We start from the raw sequence: 21,923 nt of genomic DNA on the forward strand, positions 1-21,923 counted from the left end.
ATTTAGCTGGTGCGGCTTATATTCAGGTGCGCTCTATAGTCCAAAATTTACGGTAGTAATTGTAAAAAATAAAGCTGACTACTTTGTGGATTTCACCTATTGCGGGTTATTTTTAGAACATAACCTCCGCAATAAACGAGGGAACACTGTATAGCAGACACAAGCACAATATGTCTTCTTTAACACTAACCATGTGGCTGTAATGTGAATTTCCCCACATAAGAAAACAGCATTTATAAACATTAAATGGTATTATACTGTCATTTCTTACGTTAGGTTTCACTTTTCAGAGTGCTCAAACTGTTTCACTTTTTCTTTTTCGCCCTTATACCCTCCTCTGCTCTGCTCCTGTGTCGTTGTAATGGCTGTAGTAGCAGACATTGTGTACTAACTGAGAACACTCATTCAATTTGCTTAAGTGCTGTGTTCCTGCGCAGCTCCGTTCCTGATTTAATTGGCACTTTTTGCACAACCACAATTCAATTTTGACACACAAGATTGAAACAGGCTCAGGATGAACTACGGAGGGTTTGGAGTCTAAAATTTTGATTGGTCCATTTCCTGCTAAAGTGGTGAGAAAGAAAAATGTCTACTTGTTCTGCTAATTAAGTTCTCTGCGTTCCTTCAGATGTGAGTGGGACAATATTGGTTTAAAAGTGATTTCAAGTTGTACAAAAGTGGAGGAGTGCTGAAGATTTTTAGAATTCTCGCATAAAAAAAAAAAAAAAAAAAAAAAAATCATAATTTCAACTGCGTGTGATAAACCTGGAATTTTCTACTTTTAACCAAATTTTCTTCACAAACTGTCACTTGCCCGATGTAAGGCTATAGGATTTAAAATAATGTCACTGTTACCATCCCACCAAATGTAGTCATGTTTACTCAAAAACTACCAACAGCCAACAAGGATAATGATCTCGGCTGTAAATTGTGGTGCAGACACATCCAGCTGTCTTCACACTTCTCAGGTCAAAGATCGTCTGGTTTGGGAATGAAAAAGCTTAACTCCAAAAAGACTTCCAATTCGTAATCTACAACTTTTTAACCGTGGCATGAGTTACTGCCTCTGAGAGAAATCCAGCATCTTGTCTCTCACCTTTCACAGTCAAGTCTTTCCAGTCTAGGAATATACACTGTGTGGGCAAAAAAAGTAGCCACCTAAAAAAAAGGTCACACACTCTATATTTTGTTGGACCGCCTTTAGCTTTGATTACGGCACACATTTGCTGTGGCATTGTTTCAATAAGCTTCTGCAGTGTCACAAGATTTATTTCCATCCAGTGTTGCATTCATTTTTCACTAAGATCATGCATTGATGATGGTCGAGTCTGACCGCTGCACAAAGCCTTTTCCAGTACATCCCAAAGATTCTCAATGGAGTTTAGAGTTAAGTCTGGACTCTGTAGTGGTCAATCCATGTGTGAGTGTCTCATGCTCCGGAACCACTCTGTCACAATTTGAGCCCCACGGATCCTGGCATTGTCATCTTGGAACATTCCCGTGCCATCAGGGAAGAAAAAATCCATTGATGGAATAACCTGGTCATTCAGTATATTCAGGTGTCAGCTGACCTCATTCTTTGAGCACAGACTGTTGCTGAACCTAGACCTGACCAACTGCAGCAACCCCAGGAGGGAGGTGTTCTGGAGGCGTCCAGGAGGCATCCTGAAGCTGGCTTCTCTCGAAGTGGAGGCTCTTCTCCGAGCTCCTTATGTGTGACTGAGCTCCTCACCTCATCTCTAAGGGAGCACTCAGCCACCCTGCGGAGGAAGCTCATTTTGGTCGCTTGTATCTGCGATCTTGTCCTTTCGGTCTTTACCCAAAGCTCATGACCGAAGGTGAGGGTGGGAATGTAGATTGACCGGTAAATTGAGAGCTTTGCCTTTCGACTCAGCTTCTTCTTTACCACGACAGTCACATGAAAACCACAAAGACATTTAAGAGGCCTATATTATATGTCTGTCCATGAGTTTCCAAATGAGACAAAATTTGGTCTTTGCCATAGTAATTAAGTATTGGAATAGTGAAAAGTCTTTAAAATGTCTCCTATAACATGATGTTATGTCATCTGAAACTCTTTGACTCATTGGCTGATCTCCTCAGTTTCTCACCTGGAGCAGTTGGACACTTCGATGGTGGCCCCCTCACAGCTCCGCCCCCCGCAACGAGGTGCAGGGCTGTCACATGACCTGGACCGGCACAAACAGGACGTCACGCCCTCCAGACCGTCGTCGTTGTTACAGGGTTGCCACGGCGCCCACGGCCCAAAGCCGCCATTGGTCGTCTGGTTTCTCAACTGCAGTTTTGAAAAGCCAAAGTTACAATGAGAAAAACAAAGAGAATTTAAGACAGATGTAGGTGAATACTGTTGTTGTTCTTATATTTTTAAACTGTCAAATACAAGTCTATGTTAAAACAACTCTGTGTAACTTTTGTGCATGCATGACTCCATAAAAAGAGAAAGTTCAAACCAAACAGAGATCAATATGTGCAGAACCATGGACCATTTTATCCAAAGCAATACAATGTCCATAGCAACTAGCAGCACCCTATTCCATGGTCATGTTCAGGCCAGGTTTGTGGAGACGCAAGTCTGCTCACAGTAAGGATGTTTTTACTGCAATCCATAATTTTGTCTATCATTTTGGCTATCTCCTTTGAAGATAGTGATATACAGATCTTAACCAAAGAAAGGAAATGACTTCAGAGGGGAGTTAAAGGGACAATTTTCTGTTAGGAAAACAATCCATTTTTGAACAGAAATGAGGGGGGCTTAGAAATAATTTATCTTCTATTTATAACTCCATCCTCAAACCTAAATCAAAACAAGGAAACAACAGTGATAGTCAGTATGCTAATAGGTGTGAGAGAATCCATTAAGGGCCTTAATGATTACTAGATGAACAGTGAAACATCTTACTCTAAAACTTTTTCCCAGTTGACAGAATTGAATTTTTCTTCTGCTATGGATTGTACCTGAACGACTGAGGGATTATACAGACATTTGGCTAAACAGTCACACAGTGGAGCTTTAACTATACTATGGCAAAACCAATACAAAGAGGATCAGCTTGTTTGTAAAGACAGCAAGAAGACTGTTATTTGAAATGCAAAGCTAACATAAGGATCCCATTTCAGATGTTTGTAAAAGTCTAAACCACAGGGTTAACGGGTTTTACATAGAAAAGACTGCATAGAGACAGGATATACAGCTGTTAGCAAAATATATAAATATTTCTTGTGTTTAATTTCATTGCAATTAATGTAACAGCGCTAGTGATTGTCTATTTTCCTTTCCCCTCAAAATCTCATAAGGAACTCTTCATCTGCTATAATATAATGACCTTATGGAGGCCAGATGTGTGACGTTTATTGTGACTGTAAATGTACTGTGCATTATAATCTAGTCTGTAGAATGTAGTATGCAGCCCGTTCATGGGTTTCAGTTTCCTGTTATATGGTGCCATTTTGAGAACTGTTGCCAATTTCTATGGCAACAGTCCTGACTTTTCATCACTCTGAAGTCCATGTATATTAGTATTAGAATGAAGTGAGTCTCACGGGGCAGATGGAGATGTTCTGTTTCCACTGGCTCATGTTGGAGCTGTCCTCTAAAGTGGTGCAGCGTCTCTGTCTGAAGTCCCACCCACAGTACGGGTCCCGGGCCTCCAGACACAACCTGTGAGGGAGAAAGAAAGAGACAAGTAGGGGGTCAATCTTCTATGTCCTGGTTTATTCCTTTAAAGCTGCGGTACCTGATTTTCACACCACAGAACTAGAAAGTAAGAATTTAAATCTGTCTAACTTGTCTGTAAATCTCATTGCTCAAATCTACATTCTAACTCCAGGTTTGAGTAATTAAATTGTCCGATTTTGGAGTGACACAAGACATCGACCATCAAAATTTCACTCATTTGCTCTAGTGCTTTGATTAGTAAGGCTAACTGGCCCCATTCAGCACAAACACTTTTTTACCAACTTCAGCTCAGAGCATTGTTTTTAGGATTGTTCATGCTAATTAATGCAATTAAAAAGTTAATATCAGCCAAATAATAATCAGCATTTTGAGTCCCTCAAAACAGGAATCTGTACCGGCTAAAAAAAAAACCAAACCCAAACAAACATCCATATTGTTTGGGCTCTAGTAAAGTCCTTTGTTTTGAGTCGTCTTAGCCGTCCTATTCTCCAGTCTGTGTAGAAGTCTGTGTCTACAGTACTAAATAAAATATGAACACTTCAGAATGTGTTGGCACTTAAGGGCATGTCAACAGTCACTCCACTTGAGTACAGTGAAGTGCCCCCCCTCACTCCCTCTCTCTCCCTCCTTCTCTCTCTCACTGTCTCTCACCCCTCTCTCCATCACTCTCCCTTGCTCTGCCTCTCTCCATCTCTCTCCATCTCTCTCCATCACTCTCCTTCTCTCTCTCCCCTCTCTCCATCTCTCTCTCTCCCTCTGCCTCTCTACCCTCTCTCCATCTCTCCCCTTCTCTCTGTCTTTCTCCTTCTCTCTTTCTCTCTCTCTACTCGCCCCTCTCTCTCAGTCTCCCTCTCTCCTTCTCTCTCTCTTTCTCATTCTGTCTTTCTCCTTCTCTCTCTCTTTCTCACTCTGTCTTTCTCCTTCTCTTTCTCTCTCTGTCTTTCTCCTTCTCTCTCTTTCTCTTTCTCGCTCTGTCTTTCTCCTTCTCTTTCTCTCTCTGTCTTTCTCCTCTCTCCCCTCTCTCTTGGTCTCCCTCTCCCTTCTCTCCATCTCTCTCCTTCTCTCTCTCTCTCTGTCTCTCTCCATCCCTGTCTTTCACCTTCTCTCTCTCGCTGTCTCTCCCCTCTCTCCTTCTCTCCCCTCTCTCTCTCCCAGTCTCCCTCTCCTCTGTCTCTCTCCCCGCTCTTTCCATCTCTCTCTTGTCTTTCCCCTTCTCTCTATGTCTTTCTCCTTCTCTCTCTCCTCTCTCTCTATATTTTCCTCCTCGCTCTCTCTGTCTTTCTCCGTCTCTCTCTCTTTCTCGCTCTGTCTTTCTCCTTCTCTCTCTCTCTTTCTTGCTCTGTCTTTCTCCTTCTCTCTCCCCTCTCTCTTGGTCTTTCCCTTCTCTCCATCTCTCTACTTCTCTCTCTGTCTGTGTCTCTCTCCATCTTTGTCTTTCACCTTCTCTCTCTCTGTCTCTCTCCTCCCTCTCTCCATCTCTCTCCTTCTCTCTTTCTGTCACTCTCCCTCTCTCTCTCTCTCTCTCTCTCCCCTCTCTCTCTCAGTCTCCCTCTCTCCTCTCTCTCCATCTCTCTCCGTCTCTCTCTCTCTGTCTGTCTTTTTCTCTCGCTCTCCCCATCTCTCTTTCTTTCAAGCTTTCTATCCCTCTCTTATTAAATATTAGTGAGCTCCCGGGCTGAAACCGAAGCTAACGACTTTCGATTAAAGCTAAAGCCGCTAATGAGCTAGCTAAGCCTCCGGAGCTGCGGGGGGCGCTTCAGGAGAGACAAATATAAACTATATTTGGATGTTGCATCATAAAGAGATTTGGCAGAAATGAAAAGAAACTGAAAAAAAATCTGACATGAGTGAAATTCCCGAGGTGCATGGTGATATGGCACACTTTTACGCCAAATGTCCTTCTCTCTAATTTAGGCTGTTTCATTATTGACCTTTTTCTGGAAGTTGCCACAGGCGCCACCAAGGCAAGGCAAGTTTATTTGTACAGCACAACTCGTACACAAAGTAATTCAAAGTGCTTTACAGAATAAAAAAAAGATATTAAAATCACAATACAACAAATCAAAAGATAAATAATCACAAATAATCATCATAAAATTAACATTAAAAGAGAAGAGGCAGAATAAAAACCTTTCTGTCATATGCACAGCTAAAAAGAATAGTTTGAGCCTGGATTTAGACATTGTCAAAGCAGAGGCCTGTCTCACATCTTCAGGAAGAATGTTCCAAGTTTTAGTTGCATGAAACTGAAACACTGATTCCCCCATGTCCTGACTCTGGCACCAGCAGGAGGCCGGTCACTGAAGTCCTCAGAGTGTGAGATGGTTCATGTGGCTTTAACATGTGGGAGATGTACTTTGGTACTAGGCCATAGAGAGGCTTGTTCACAAGCAGAGCGGCTTTAAAGTTTATTCTCTGACCCACAGGAGCCAGTGCAGAGACCTGAGCGCAGGACACACGTGTGAAGTACTCCCTGGTTCTAGTCAGGCCCCGAGCAGTAGTGTTCTGGATGTACTGCAGCTTGTTTGGAGAGGCCAGTGAGCAGGCCGTTACAGTAGTCTAACCTACTGGAGACAAATGCATGGATAAGACGCTCTAAGTCTGGCTTTGACAGTATACCTTTGATTTATGCAATGTTTTTAATAAAAAGCTGTAGATGTTATTGACTTGATGCGGCTGTTAAAGTTCAAGTCTGAATCCATTATTACCCCTAGATTTCTAGTCTGATTTGAAGGTTTTAGAGAGAGAGACTGGAGGTGACTGCTAACACTTTCTCTATGTTTCTGTGGGCCAAAGATGATGACTTCAGTCTTGTCTGAGTTTAGCTGGAGAAAGTTGTTTTGCATCCACACATTGATCTGTTGGATGCAGTGGCAGAGTGAATCCACTGGTCCATATTCACCTGCTGCCAGTGAAACATAGATCTGAGTGTCATCTGCAGAGTTCTGGTAGGACACATTATTGCTGCGTATTAACTGGCCTAACGGCAGCATGTAGAGCTTGAACAACAGGGGTCCCAGGATTGACCCTTGGGGCATCCCACAGGTCAGAGCCACTTTATCTGAGACCATTATTATTATTCCAGTTGTATGATTTTGCATAGGACTAAATGAGTTGTATACAGACTACAAAGCTGTGTTAAGGCCTCACAGGGAAAGAGAGAGTTGGTAACATGAACATAGAACATTTTATATCAGTCAACCTATTTTATATCATATTTAAGCCATGAAAACTATGTAAGTACGTAATCCATCTACCTAGTTCCTACTACTCACAAACCTCTTGTCACATCCTATTGATAAGATGCCATGAAACACCCACAAGGTAAAATAACAAATGTGGAACCCTTTGACTTTATAAAGAAGTGGACTGAGGGAGTGTGACGTCATCCACAGCGTTTGGCTCCAGTCAAATGAAGCTCATCGAGGCTAGCAGTTATAGGGCCAATTTGGAGCTTAGTTCACATATTTGGAATTCCGACCACGAATATCATAGCAACCAAAGAGTCAATGCGGAACAATGTTATTGAAAGTAACGCCCCTTCACCGCCCACATTGCTGGTTTAGCAGGGAGCGTGCGCTTAGCAACGCTTTCAATCAAACCTGTTGTTAAGAGTAGTGGGAGCAACCTCAGAGAAAGAAGGTGCCTGATTTGTTATTAATGTTCATATCTTGATTTAGGGACACAATAGTGAATTTAAAATACCAGGATTATGTAGAGCGGGTTGATATGAACATTTAAGACCAATATGTGTTATAATAAGATGAAGACAGTGTGTAGTTGGCGGATGTTGATCACAAAGTTGGGTTGGGTACTTCAGCTTTAATAGGGTAAACAGCTTTCAATGTTTTAACAAAATTGGCTCTCTTATCTTGGTGCAGATTGCTCGGATTTGCCTTGAAAATCCAGAATATGATATTATTCTGGTCATGACTCCCTCTGTCACGCCTCAGGAGGGTTCAGACAGTATCGTGCAATTAGATTTGTTTATTTAGGAGTACACGGGAAACGAAGAAGCTCATTGGTCATCCATCGTTTACAAATGAAATCGAATTTCCCTCACCTCAGATGAACAGTTTGGTGCTTTGCTTGTTGATTCTGAAATCTGTGATGTTTTTCAGTCCCTTGATGATATTTTTTTCCATGCGTGTCTCCGATTGGTCAATCCACCTGTAAATCACGCCCATCTGAACTCTGGGAGATTTACCAAAGTTAGAGTTACAGTTATCAGAGAAGTGTGTATCTTGGATTCTAGACAATCATTAGATTATTTGTGGAGTTGTGCAGTGTTTTGCTTGCAGCCCTCCTCTGTGCCAGCCCTGAGTATCTGTGGTCAAACCCGGGTCATCTGATCCAATAAAGATTTAGTGCAAAGGCAGCGAAAAAATAATATCTCAAAACATTAGACTGGCATTGTTCTGGTCAGTTCAGCACTTGTTTAAAAGATTGAGTTACATTGGATTTATCAAAACAGTCAGATTTTGGCTGTTAAGCTGTGGACAGGGAAAAGGTGATATAAAGCGGAAGATCAGGTCATGTTTTTTTAACTGAAAGTGAGACGGTGCATGGAGTGATTGGGCTATAGCAAAATATACATGTACTAATATTTGAATAGGGAGACTTTGAACACCATTTGACCAATAATACCTTACAACATCTGACAAACCAGTTCTATTTCCTTTAATTCTTCCTGTAAAAAAAAAAAACAAAACAAAAAAAACTAGATGAAGCAATATTGTTGTTGTTTTCTATACATTTTGTGTAATATTTTTTTCTTTCATCTGTTAAGTTTTAGCCTTATTAGAAACCGTGTACAGTTGTCCCTCGCTATATCGTGGTTCTTTTTTTTTGGGTTTTTTTTTTTTTTTTTTTTTTTTGTGTGTATGAACGTGCATTGTGTTCTGCATGCTGATTGGCTAAAGGACTGAAGACCACTGTCCATCAATCTCCTCCATGCCGTGTCTCCTGTACAGTACAGAATCAGTACAGTTCAGCCTGCTAAATTTACATAAATGTTGGATCGACACTACAGGACGAAGAGGCGTGGTCAGAGGAGCTGTGAAATACACGTGAGTCACTATTAATTAATAAGAGAGAAATGTGAGAAAATGTTAAAGCCTGTCTGAGAAAAGTGTATAAAGTGTGTGGGGAGGGGTTTTACAGCTGCAAAACATATATAGTAATTGTAAAAAATAAAGCTGACTACTTAATTAATTAATTTTTAGAACGTAACCCCCACTGTACCCTAAAACAAGTTGTGTTTAGTTTTATTTGTGCACATTCATGTACGCTTTATAACCACTTCTAGAAGGACAACAATTACACACATTTATTTTACAGATGTTGGTTTAAGGTTAGGGCTGTGCCACAAATCGAAAGAAAAATAGATCGCCATCTAAACGTTGGTCGATTTTGATGTGTATAAGATAAGAGTATATAGTACTGAAGGAGTCACAGCTCTTGTTTAAGTGAAAGATCTGAGTTGTGGCCTTGGCATGTCTCTTTATGTCTCCTCGCGTGCCTTTTTTACTTACATTTTTACTTAAACCTGCACAATTTGACTAAAAAACAGCTCGTCCTTTTCTCCTGAATCTGTGTGCCCTGAATCTGCCCTCGCTCGGTCTCGCTCGGTCTCGCTCTGCCTCGCTCGCCCGCCCTCGCTCGCCCTCGCTCGCCCTCGCTCGCCCTCGCTCGCCCTCGCTCGCCCTCGCCCGCCCTCGTTCGCCCTCGTTCGCCCTCGTTCGTCCTCCTTCTCTCTGATCCAGCCGCAGCTTCTTCATCTTTTCTCCTCTGTCTCTCCTCTGGCGTTTCTTATCATTATAATCTAAGTTACGGAAAGTAAACATCTATTTTCTCATCAGACCTAATCTAGTGCACAGACTTCACACAAGTTTCTGCTGATCGTGGTAACACACATGTTTTTAGGCTTGATATACTGTGCAAATCAAGACATAAACATTATAACAGACCAATGAGCTGCCCTCTTTCAGCCAAACGCTAAGGGTGACGTCACACTCACTTAATCCACTTCTTTACACAGACAACTGTTAAAACTAAGACCAAGAAAGGACAGAGGATTTTCCAGACTTGGATCGTTTGTGCAAAATATACAGATAGCTCAGGTGTAGTAAACAACATGAGAGGTGTAATGTTTTCTCTCCAGAACCCGCCATCTCTGTGAGCGGGTCACTTTGCTCTAAGTGCTTCACCTTGTGCAGTTGCCAGTTTAATTAAGCCATGTAGATGTAATCACTGATGAAGCCTGAGTGGTAATTACAGCCCAGGTCGACCCCTCCCCCTCCCTGCTCTGTCCCCCCTTTGCTGAACCCGAGGCTGTGTAAAGTGAGAGGGGAGCGCTGGCATTTCTACACTCAAGGGCGGACATTTTGAATCACTTTGGCTGCTGTAATGCCCTCATCATCGTTTAAACTGTTTGTGCTATTACGCCAACGCATTCCTAATACAGCGATCAGTGTGTGTATCTTCTAAAATGCGGGTTCACTCAGGTAGAAAGTAAATGCTATTGTAAGAATGCAGTGTGACCAATTAGGCCTGGTATAAATGCAGTCTGCAGGTCTGAGACACACTGCAAAAATAAGATGTACTTAGTTGCTTTAAATGAGTCCTCTTTAGTTACACAAAGACACTATGATATGTTTGAATTTATTTATTATTTCAGATCTTTTTAAAGGATTCCTGATCACGTTACTTCTATACTTTTACGCCACTACTTTTACGTTTTTCAGCCTTTTTAGTCACAGTACCTACACAAAAAATCACCAAATTACACCAGAAAAAGAAAGAAAAAAATCCAATATTTTTTCTGCCTGTTTTGGGTCCTTCCATTTAAAAATTATAAACGTTTTGCTTTGTCCGCAGGTTCAGAAGTTACCCAGACCACACCAAAATGCTAACCTCTTCACTTAAATACATGTGTGGATGAACTAGTGTTCCCTCTACACTGAACAAACTTAAAAATCTAACATTTTAACCTATGAATGAGTTTGAAAAAAGTTCAAAATAAGTACAATAAGTAAATACATGTAAGCTATAAAGGTGGAAGATGGAAAGTGGAAGTTCGCCCGCCAACCCCAATGGCAAAGGTTCAATCCCAGCTATATTTAGTCTATATTGTTGTGTCCTTAGGCAAGACACTTCACCCACCTAACTCTGTCACAGGTTGGCCATCTCGCTTCAGTCAGTCTACCCCAGGGCGGCTGTGGCTATAGCAGTAGCTTCGCACCTAGAAGTGATTAAATAATGCTGTGTTTTACTGTCTCATAATCAGGAAGTGTGTGTTAGCATGATAGTTTTTGTAAGTATTATTGTGACTGGAAAACTCCGCTCTGATCTCTGAAAGTTGTGAAAAACACTTGTCAAGTCATCGATGTGAAAAATTAGGATGTTCAGAATGCACAAGATAAGAGAGGAATAACTTTGGACCACTGCAAATCTGGTACGGCGCCTTTAAAGGGAGTTTGTTTTAGGATGCTTGAGACTTGGCACGATGCTACGGTTGCTGCTAAGCTTTTAAGAGGTGAAAAATGTATCGGGCATGTAAAAAAGTGCTGACAGATGGATCGCAGGTGAGGAGCTGGGTTAATGTGGAGCAGGGAATCCACTCAGCAATCAACACGATGGCAAGAGACCAAGAGGGGGAGGCGCCAATGTAAACAGGGCTCCAGCTACAGAGAAGGGTTAATGTAGGTAACAGTATGAAAGTGAATGCAGTTTTTGTGTTAGATCAAAGCTAGTAATGGAGGGCATCTGGTTTAAAAAGTGAAACCAAGCTGTCTGAATGGATAGGATGAAGCAGTGACTTCTATGGTTATTTTTGTTTATGTTCTATTTTTTGTATGTTTTCTACAAATTAAAGGCACTATGTTTTTTTTTTTTACTATCTTAAAACAGTCTTTAAACAGTTCAGTGGTTCAAAGGTATTCCTCACTTACCTTATCCATTCAGAACATCCTAATTATTCACCATGATGAGTTTAGAAGCACTTTTCGCAACTTTCAGAGGCCAGAGCAGAGCTAACAAGAACCAGCATTTATTCCTGGTTCAAAAGCCAGGTCTGCCATAGTGCTAACAATCACAACTAGCATGCTAACAGTGCATCAGGTTTACTTCTTGGTTCGCAGACGATACAAACACTTTGCAGACAGCACACAGTAGTCTCATTTTGACATAAAAAGCAGCAACCACTCTTTAACAAATATAATAAAATGACAAGAATAAAACTGGAACCAAATCTCAAATTAAACCAGGACTGGAAAAGGACCAAACCAAGTCTATATCAGGGCTAAACTAGGCTCAGACCAGGACCAAACCAAGACAAATGTACCTGGACTACCTGTAAACCTTGGGCATATCGACATCCCCATCATGTTTTAAAGCAGCTTTAACAACTCCTCAGTCCACTGCTTATGTTTTATTCACTGTGCTAGCCCTACGGCGCTCTTTTATCAAACCAGAAAACCCACTACACATTTTAAATGAGTCCCATAAACCAATGTCTACATCTGACTGGCATACGCTGTAAATCTTCACCGTTTGTGAATCGCTTATTGGCGTTTTAAAACATTTGTAGATGCTATGAATTCCTCCATCTTGTTTTATTGCGAAACCTTTTAACAACAAGACGTAAAAAAACCCAACATCCCGACTGGCGTGGAGTGGCAGGATGTCAGGGAATAATTACTGAAGTGATGGGGATGCTGATAAATTATGGATAGTGGAGTGGTATTATCAGATGCTGTGCTGTCAGTGAATGGAGAAAACCCCGGTTAAATATATCGGCAAAGTAGGACCCAGGAGGCTACACTGACAGCGCTAAGGAGACCAGGTGAGTTAGCATGTCCAACCGCATTTGTGTTCGGCTGCAAATACTGACAGCTAATTTGTAGTGATAAAAATATTCCCAGTTAATTTGTACAGATTTAGAGCATGACTATACATTTTTACTCAACCAAATTATTATTCTTACACTGCAGGTATATAAAACCAGCTGAAGTGGAATTTCTTCTTATCTTAAATACTGAAATAAATGGTAAGTGGTCACATTTTTATATAGCTCTTTTCCACATTCAATGCTCTCAAAGCACTTTACATCAAGGAATCACTCAACCATTCACACACACAGCCACACACCGTCCCACAATATATGGTGGTTCACCTTTCACCCGGCCTCACGGTTTCCTGAATTTTTTTAGTGCAGTTTTACCTGCTTTTTTTTTTTTTCCAGTGTATGAACGTGCATTGTGTTCTGCGTCCTGATTGGCTAAGGGACTGTAGACCATTGTCCATCAGTCTCCTCCGTGAACTTTGAGAGTGTTTAAACAAGAGAATAATGTGAGAAAATGTTAATGCCTGTGTGAGAAAAGTGTATAACGTGTGTGGTGAGGGGTTTTACAGCTGCAAAACATAAAGTTGACTACTTTGTGGATTTCGCCTATTGCAGATTATTTTTAGAACGTAACCCCCGCGATAAACCAGGGACCACTGTATAACAAACACTGGGATGAGGATGGTTAAGTGTCTTGCCCAAGGACACAACAACAACATTCATCTGTGGAAGCTGTAATCGCACTGCCAACCTGTGGGTCGGTGGATGTGACCGCTCAACCAATGATGTTTATGTCGAGAGCGGGACGTGAACCACCAACCTTCAGATCAGTGGACAAACACTTTACCAACTGAGCTACTCTTACAATACATGCTACTTATTCTTTCTATTTTTATCTGCAGTGTTGTGTTCAAAAACACTTAAAAACTATGTGTGAGAATGTGCTGCCTCTAGTGGACACTGCAAACTCAAGTACTATGCGACATCACACAGCACTGCCCTGTTTGCAGCCAGGTGTTTCTGATTACAAACACCTGTCTGCGGGGGCGGAGTGTGAAGCGTGGGTACATGTTAGACCAATCACACTGCTCCTCACATGTCCAGACCCCTCCTCCCTCACGCTCCTCTTTAATCCTCCAGGTACTGCGCAGTTTTGCAGTTCTAGGTCCACTTTAAAGGTCAGTCCCAAATATCTAATCCCTTTTTGTCTGTATGTTTTCTCCAACAGCTGTTCCAGATTATGGATACTTAAAACTTGACTTGAGTGCTACGTAATGACCAAAGACATAAACTGCCCATTCACTAACAAGGATTTTATAATACAATTTTGACCCATTGCTAAAACCCATCCTCTACCTGTAAGTACTGAATGTCAGAATCTCCCTTATTTAAACCTGCAGGCAGAGTCAGAGCTGTCACTTATCCGCTCTCTCCTGGGACCCCTCTCCCCCCAGGACGCCCCCGGGACCCCCCCGTTACCTCCCTGTCAGCCCCCCCGCCCCCTCTACCTCCACCTCCACACACGGGACACACACCTCCAGTAGAGGACAACGTGAAGCCAATTAGACCCAGTCAGAACCAGGATCTCCAGCTGTGGGCGCTGTCACTAAAATGTACCAAAACAAAAGAGGAGAGAAAGAGAGAGGGAGAGGGAGTGAAATGGGGGGTGATGAGGAGAGAGGGAGGAAGCAAGAGCGAGAGAGGGAGAGGGGGGGAGAGAGAGAGAAACAGCGAGACAAAAAGGAGGGAGAGAGAGAGGGATGGGGGATAGAGAGAGACAGAGTGTGAAATGGGGAGAGAGGGGGAAAGAGGAAGGAAGCGAGATAGCGAAAGAGGGAGAGAGAGAAAGAGAGGGACTAAAAGGAGGGAGAGGCAGGGAGGGAGAGAGAGAGAGGGGAGGAGGGAAAGAGTAAGACACAGAGAGAGTGAGAGAAAGATGGAAAGAGAAAAGATTGAAGGAGGACATAGAGAGAGAGAGAGAGAGTGAGAATGAGTGAGATAGGAATGAGGGGGAGAGAGGGAAGAAGTGGGAGAGAGAGAGGGGGAAAGAAAGAAAAAAAGATGGTCGAGAAAGGGGAGAGAGGGAAAGAGAGAAAGAAAAAGAGATGGGAGATATATATATAGAGAGGGCAGGTATCCAAAAGAAAAAAAAGAAAGAAAAAAATGTGAATCATGAAATGAATCATCCACAAAGCACAGCGGGGCAGAGGTTTAACCAGAAAATGCCAAAACACTTGAGAAGTCTTTTTTTTTTCAGTGACTAAACCAATTTGTGACACATTTCAAAGCCTGGTGCTAATAATGTGAAAGTTAAACATTAAAGAGCTGATTTTCAAAGTTTTCAGTATTTAAAGTAACTCTCACGAACCCTCTAGTACTCACATGCGATACTTCAGTGGGCACAAACACAGCTTTAAAACAGCATTTTTACAGCGTCTCATACTGTACACGTCACTCACACGGCTCTTTCTTAACATGTACCTTATTCTGTGTTATTGACTTTACTCTGCCCCGCCCACTTTTGCCGTAAATGTGACAAAACTACGCTGTCTTTGTGGCGACACTTCCGTCTAAGCCCATTCCCATTCATTTCAATGGAGAATTTGGGAAAAGCTTTGCCGCTAAAATCTGATATAGAGAAAGTGTCAGCAGTCACCTCCTGTCTCTCTCTCTAAAACGTTCAAATCAGGCTAAAAATCTAGCCTGATCTTGCCTTGTTTAATATAAAATAGGTTGATTTGTGTAAAATGTTTTGTGTGACCAACGAGTCGACGCTGCACCGATTCTCTAGACGCTTTAAAACTGCTCTGTCGTCCCTATACAACTTATTTGCTGTCAAGATACACAGCCCCATGCAAAATAAAACAACCAAAATGACCATGGCAGCGACCACGACTGCCCGAATGAGTCGAATAGTGAGATGAAGACAGCAGGTAGAGGTCTGACTTTTATCACTGTGTTCTGCTTTCACAATATGCTTTCTGGAAGGACTTAAATGTACGTACAAAGTATAAATGCTTTAATCAGTGTTGCGTCAAAAGCTGCTCTTAAAGTCAATCCCATTAAGATTGTGTATGATGCATATTCATGAGCTATTAATGTAATGCTTTTTCATTTAACAAGGTCGCAAACAATTAAGACACGGGTTCTCTTCCTGCCAGCGCATTAAGAATAGAAGTACACAGTGTTACTTTTTGATTACGTACTTTTCCTGTGTACCGTGTGAATTGTCTATATGTATTTAGTTTATTATGAAACACTTTGGTCAGCTGCAGTTGTTTTAAATGTGCTATATGAATAAATTTGTCTACTGCAACTTCAGCTTTTTGTCATTATTCTTCAAAATTGTGTATTAGTGCTAAATACTTAAATTAAAGTACAACTGTGGGTTATAAGTGGTAATATTTGTGGAGGCAAGTTGTTTCTGTTACAGGTGACATTTTGAGGACTTTTTCCCATTCAAATGATATTATGCTATGGGAATTGCTATGACAACAGTCCTAATGTATCCATCATTTAGAAAAAAAGTAAAAAATAGGTTCACGTTTACATTTTTATATTAGAAAAAGACAATAACGTAAAACAAGTATTCACCACAGGATATAAGGCCAAAATAAATGTCTTAATGAGTTCCTTTGTGGTCAGCTCTCTCTTTCACCTCTCTATCTATCTACTCTCTCACCACAACCTGGGAGCAAGTTCTGTCTCCTCTCTCCATCTCTCTTTCCTTTCTCTTTCTCCCTTTCTCTCTCTCCTCCTTGTTTCTGTCTTTCCGAGAGGGAGAGAATAAGCGCCTTGGAAGTTAAAGGCGAAAAGGAGAGAGCGAATAGAGGAGAGACACAAACAGGGAGAACGAGAGCGAGGAGGGGATAAAAGAAAAGAAAGTGAGAGAGATTGGGAAAGGATAAAAGACAGAAGGAGCGAAGGAGAGAGGGATGAGTAAATTATTAAAGAGGAAAAATGGACAGTAAGAGAGGGGTGGAAGGTAAAGTGTGATGACCATCTCTGTTGTATTTGTTAGTATCTGATTTTTTTTCACTCAAGATGTGGGAAAGTGGACAGGTCTCTTCACTTTTTTTTCTGCTGCAAAATAGTGGAGACAAAAAATAGAACATTAAAATAACATACTGGTATTTTTGTGTGTGTTCCAAAGAGAAGATATACATTTGTTTTTGTGTGTTTTATCTTCCATCTATTATTCTGTTCTTTGAGTATTTAGAAAAGCGCTACATACATGTATTATTATTATATATTTTTCCACCATCAAAGCATTTTATATCAATGAACCATTCACCCAAACAGTTCAGTGGACCCCTCAACCAATGAAGTTCGTAGGTCGAGAGTGGGATTTGAACCGCCAACCTTCGGATCAGTGGATCTACTAACTGAACCACTGGTATCACCACCTCAACTTAATTACATGAGAACAGTAGACAAACTAAATGAAATAAAGTTAAAGTAATGTCCTCTGAGTGTGGTTTGAGTGTGGCAGATGGTTTAACAGACTCTGGTGTAAATCACTGTTTTCCTGCTGTCACTGCCCTGTTTCCTCACAAATGTCTTTACCTGTCCTCTTCTATCACTCACATTTTTCTCTCGCTTTCTCTTTACCACCCTCTCACTCTCTCTTCTTGCTCCCTCTCACCTTTCTCTCTACGTACCCCTTCATCCCTCTCTTTCTCCCTCACCTCTCTTTCTTTTTCTTTCTTTCTTCTCTCTCTCCCCCTCCTTTCCTTCTGTGTCTTTCTCTCTCTCCTGTCCACCAACCATCACCGCCCTTATTTCTCTCATCTGACCCTCATCTTTCCCTTCCACCCTCTCCTCCTCTGTTCCTTTCTCTTATCTCTCTCTCTTCTACCCACCACTCCCTCTCTCTTTCTCTCTCTCCCTTTTCTTTCCTTCTTTCTCTTTCTCCCCCACCCACTGCCACGCTGTCTCCCTCTCTCCCTTCCCCCTCTTTCTCTTTTTCTACTCTGTCTCACCCAAACTCAGCCCCTTTGATCTCCTCTCTCTCCCTCCGCCTCATTTCCTCCTTCCCTCCCTCTCTGTTTCTCTCTCTGTTCTCTCCCTATCCCTCCTTTCCTTCTTTCTCTTTCTCCCCCACCCACTGCCACACCATCTCTCTCTCCCTTCCCTTTCTCACTCTCTTCTCTGTCTCACTCAAACCCAGCCCGCTCAATCTCTTTCTCTTTCTCTCTCTCTCTCTCTCTCTCTCTCTCTCACTCTCTTCCCCACCCACCACCTCTAATCTCTTTCTTACTGTCCTCTCCCTTTTCCTTTTCCTCTTTCCTCCCTCTTTCTCTCTTCTCCACCCACCATCCTTAATCTCTTTCACACTCTCCTCTCTGCCCCTCCATTTCCACTTTCCTCCTTCTTTCTCTCTCTCTGTCTTCCCCCTGCACCACCACTTTAAATCAGCATCAGGAAGCAGCTAAGTGGCCTCAGAGGAAAACCACAAACCAAACCTAAACCTAAACCTGAACCGGTGCTGACACTAGAGTGTAACACGGTGTATCAGAGTGTGGACCCTGTGATCTCTGCAGAACCATGGTGCTCTGCCTCTGCTGGGGCCTCTTTCTGTGGGGGCTTGATTTTTACCGTCTTAAAAACATGAAAAACAGAAGTACAGTTGTCCCTCATTATATCGTGGTATCACTGTTTCGCAGTTTTTTTAGTGCAGTTTTCCATGCTTTTCTTTCTAGTGTATGAATGTGCATCGTGTTCTGCGTCCTGATTGGCTGTTGGACTGTAGACCATTGTCGATCAGTCTCCTCCGTGCCGTGTCTCCTGTACAGTACAGAATGTGTCCAGACAAATTTACATAAATGTTGTATCGCAGTGTGACTCTGAAGTGCTGTATGTTTGCAAGTTTTCTCCCCAACAAAACCCACAATGTCGATGAAACGTTTTGCACCGACAAAGGCGCCTACGAAGGTTTGAACTTTGAGAGTGTTTAAACGAGAGAGAAATGTGAGAAAATGTTAAATGTTATTTTTAGAACTCCCGCAATAAACTGTAGGTCATTTTAAACGGTCTGCAGTGGTCCAATGTTGTTCCTCACTTACCTTCTCGATTCTGAGCATAGACTGCGTAAAGAAGTGGACTAAGTGAGTGTGACGTCACCCTCCGCGTTCAGCTTCAGTCAAATGAATCGAGGCTAGCAGTTATAGCGGCAAATTCGGAGTTCCATGTTTGGATTTTTGACCACAAGTATCATAGCAACCAAAGAGCCAATCTGGAGTGAGGCTGTTGAAGGTAATGCCCCTCCCCGCATCGCACCACTGGTTTAGCAGGGAATGAACACTTAGGAGCACTATCCATCAAATCTGTTGCTAACGCTAGCGGGAGTGACCTCGGGGAAAGAAAGAGCCTAATTTTGCTGTTATTAATGTTCATGTCTTGATTCCAGGATCATGTAGAGCTGGTTAATACGAATATTTCAAGAGTAAAATGACAAGACTTACTGCAGCAGTTACTGAAAGAGGGGTGACAGTTTTTCAGTGTAAAGTGAATTGGAGCCAGAGTTGATGGAGCTGGAAGTGCGCCCATGATCACGTCCTATTTGGAACACGGCGGCTAGCAGGTTAGCTATGTCCATTTATATATACAGTCTATGATTCGGAGCACGCTAATTAGTCAGCACGATGAGTTTATAAGCGCTTTCCACAACTCCCATAGACCAGTGCAGAGTTTTGTCATGACAGTAAAGTTAACAATAATTAGCATGCTAACGCACACTTCCTGACAATACACTTAAACAATATCAATAAGTTTTGTGTTAAAAAGCATTGAAAGTCCTCTACTACTTTGGCTCTATCCCAACCGGAACTTGTCAAAAGGTGTTTATTTTTTATTTATGTTTTTTATGTAATTAAATTATTATTATTATTATTATTATTATTATTGTTATTGTTATTGTTATTGTTATTATTATTATTATTATTATTATTATTATTATTATTATTATTATTATTATTATTATTATTATTATTATTATTTGGCAATTTAAAGGACCAGTATTTTTGCAGAAAATCAACACTTTTCAATGCCTCAGTCATTATTGATATTTTGGTATTGATTTGTATTTGTTCAATCAGTGTGACTGTCTCTGCACTGGCTATGATGAACATTTCTGCAGTAGTATCTGGCAGTTAAAAGGTACATTATGTAACTTTTCTGCTGTAGGGCCTACCACCTGCTCGTCTCTGTGGAGATGCTATTGCTCTGCCCAATATATTCCACAGTAAGGCGTTAAATGTATTTATATTGTATTTATTCAATTGCAGATGTTCTGAACTGTACTGTAACTAGGCCTAGTGGTGTCACCTGCTAGTCTCCACGAAGATTGATAGATATAATGCCATACTGTGGAAGATTTCAGGCAAAGTAATAACATCTCCAATGAAAAAGTATAATTATCTAACCGTGCTTTTGCTTAATCACTTCGACCGTCTCTGCACTTGCCCTGAGAGTCTGGACACTGTGGCTCTGATTAAGTATTTCCGCTGGAGTATCTGGCAGCCCACAACACCTCTTTTGAGTTTAAGCTGGATGGATGCAGCGCTACAGCTGACGCAGCATTTGGACAGAGTCAGAATAAATCACCAGGCTAACGCAAAGAGATGGAGGAGATACCAGCTCCACTAGAGGGCAGAGCAGGGCAGGAGGGCAGGGCTAGTGTGGAGCCAGAGGTGCCAAGTGTCCAGGTCAAATATAATTGCAGAAGTAGAGGACGAACAGTTTGAAGGTGCATTATGTAACTTTTATGGGGTACCACCTGCTTGTCTCCATGAAAATCAAATACTAATCAACACTAAATAGGATTGAAACTAGATACTCATTTTTAGCAGGTATTGATACTAAAAAAGTCACATTCACAGTACAGAAATAAGCCTTTCCTGAAAGTATAAGACTACACAGACTAGTCTACGTCCACGGACCACTACGGAACCTACCTGGACGACTGAGGAACACAGATATAAGGCCACATGGGAATATCAAAGAAAGTACTACCATTTAATGTTGAAAATCACATTCTACTGTCTAAATAGTGTTTTTGATCGTACTTACTAATCTCTTCTTTAGTATCAAAATTTAGTTTGAAAATTTAGTATCATGACAACACTACTGTCCACGTATTCAGTTACAGTTGTTGTTGTTGTTGCTGTGAGTAGGGTTACCTCTCCACAGATCTGACCTATAACCAGGCCAACCAACTTTAAAGAGCCCATATTTTCTGATGTATGTTATAATGTTGCTTCCTCATCAAAAAACATATCCAGAATTGTGTTTTGTTTCATTAACACGTTTGACACACAAACCCTGCATATTTATCCAGCATGCTTCTCTCAAACAGAAAACACCTTTAAACTCCATACGCCTTCAGTAGAATCATTTGGATAATTTCAGCACTGGAACTGCCAAACTCTACTGAACAAAGCTGTTAATTTGAAACCTGTCTTTTTGTGAGATCACAAGGTGGAACAGAGCATGTGTGAGTGAAACAAAGCATAACTCCTGGTATGTTTTTGAAGAGGTAACATGGCTTCAAGCTCAAAAGTCCATTTTGCATAATACAGTAGTTCTTTGCTATATATATTATTTAGTGCAATTTTGCAAGCTTTTTTTTTTTTTTTTTTTTTTACAGTGTATGAACGTGCATTGTGTTCTGCGTCCTGATTGGCTAAGGGACTGTAGATTGTCAATCAATCTCCTCCGTGCCATGTCTCCTGTACAGTATAGAATGTGTTCAATGCTTTCAGCACCTTGTTGAATCAATGCCACGTAGAATTAAGGCAGTTCAGAAGGCGAAAGGGGGTCAAACACCGTATTAGTGTGGTGTTCCTAATAATCCTTCAGGTGAGTGTATGTTCCTGCTTAAATCTATTCCACTATTGTCTGTCATACAATGTACTATGGTCAATTTACATTCAGTACTTTCACCAAAAGGAGAAAGTTTAAGAAATCAGAGAACCTAACTCGGGAATCTAAGTGACAACTCCCTGTTCTGTAAGCCAAGAAAGCTAACCACTCTACCACATCATTACTGCATCTCCTTTCCTTTATATTTACAGATAAACTTTGTGAATTATTTATTGCGGTAAAATGAAGACAATGGTTCAAAGCCAGACATGGTAGAAAAGGTCAGTGGTGACTGTGTTTTCAGAGTTTCGGAGCTGAGAAACAGATCAATACAAACAGAGCACAGTCACTTTAGCCTAATTAGCTTCAGGAACACAACTGTGCACTCATTTGAGCTCACTTACTGTAAACACAGAGGACAGAGAAGCAAACGGAAGTAAGTGGGGCTACAGTCGTGTAGTCAGTTAATCGGTTGATGGTGTCTCAGTTTATATGGGACAACAGCAGAAAGGAGAAGTC

General features: G+C 41.4%; 1 protein-coding gene across 3 annotated transcripts in view; it reads right to left on the reverse strand.

The window, feature by feature from the left end:
* sema5ba (sema domain, seven thrombospondin repeats (type 1 and type 1-like), transmembrane domain (TM) and short cytoplasmic domain, (semaphorin) 5Ba) overlaps positions 1-21,923 on the reverse strand; it is a 344,594-nt gene that overhangs the window by 32,861 nt on the left and 289,810 nt on the right. For all 3 annotated transcript variants that reach the window (XM_055230746.1, XM_055230747.1, XM_033987339.2), the window contains 2 exons: positions 3,562-3,679; positions 2,112-2,296 (listed from right to left, as the gene is read on the reverse strand). In XM_055230746.1, the coding sequence (XP_055086721.1) occupies positions 2,112-2,296; positions 3,562-3,679 (303 nt within the window). The remainder of the gene's footprint in view (positions 1-2,111; positions 2,297-3,561; positions 3,680-21,923) is intronic.

This window comes from Periophthalmus magnuspinnatus, chromosome 21 (assembly GCF_009829125.3).
Source record: "Periophthalmus magnuspinnatus isolate fPerMag1 chromosome 21, fPerMag1.2.pri, whole genome shotgun sequence".
Lineage (NCBI taxonomy): Eukaryota > Metazoa > Chordata > Actinopteri > Gobiiformes > Gobiidae > Periophthalmus > Periophthalmus magnuspinnatus.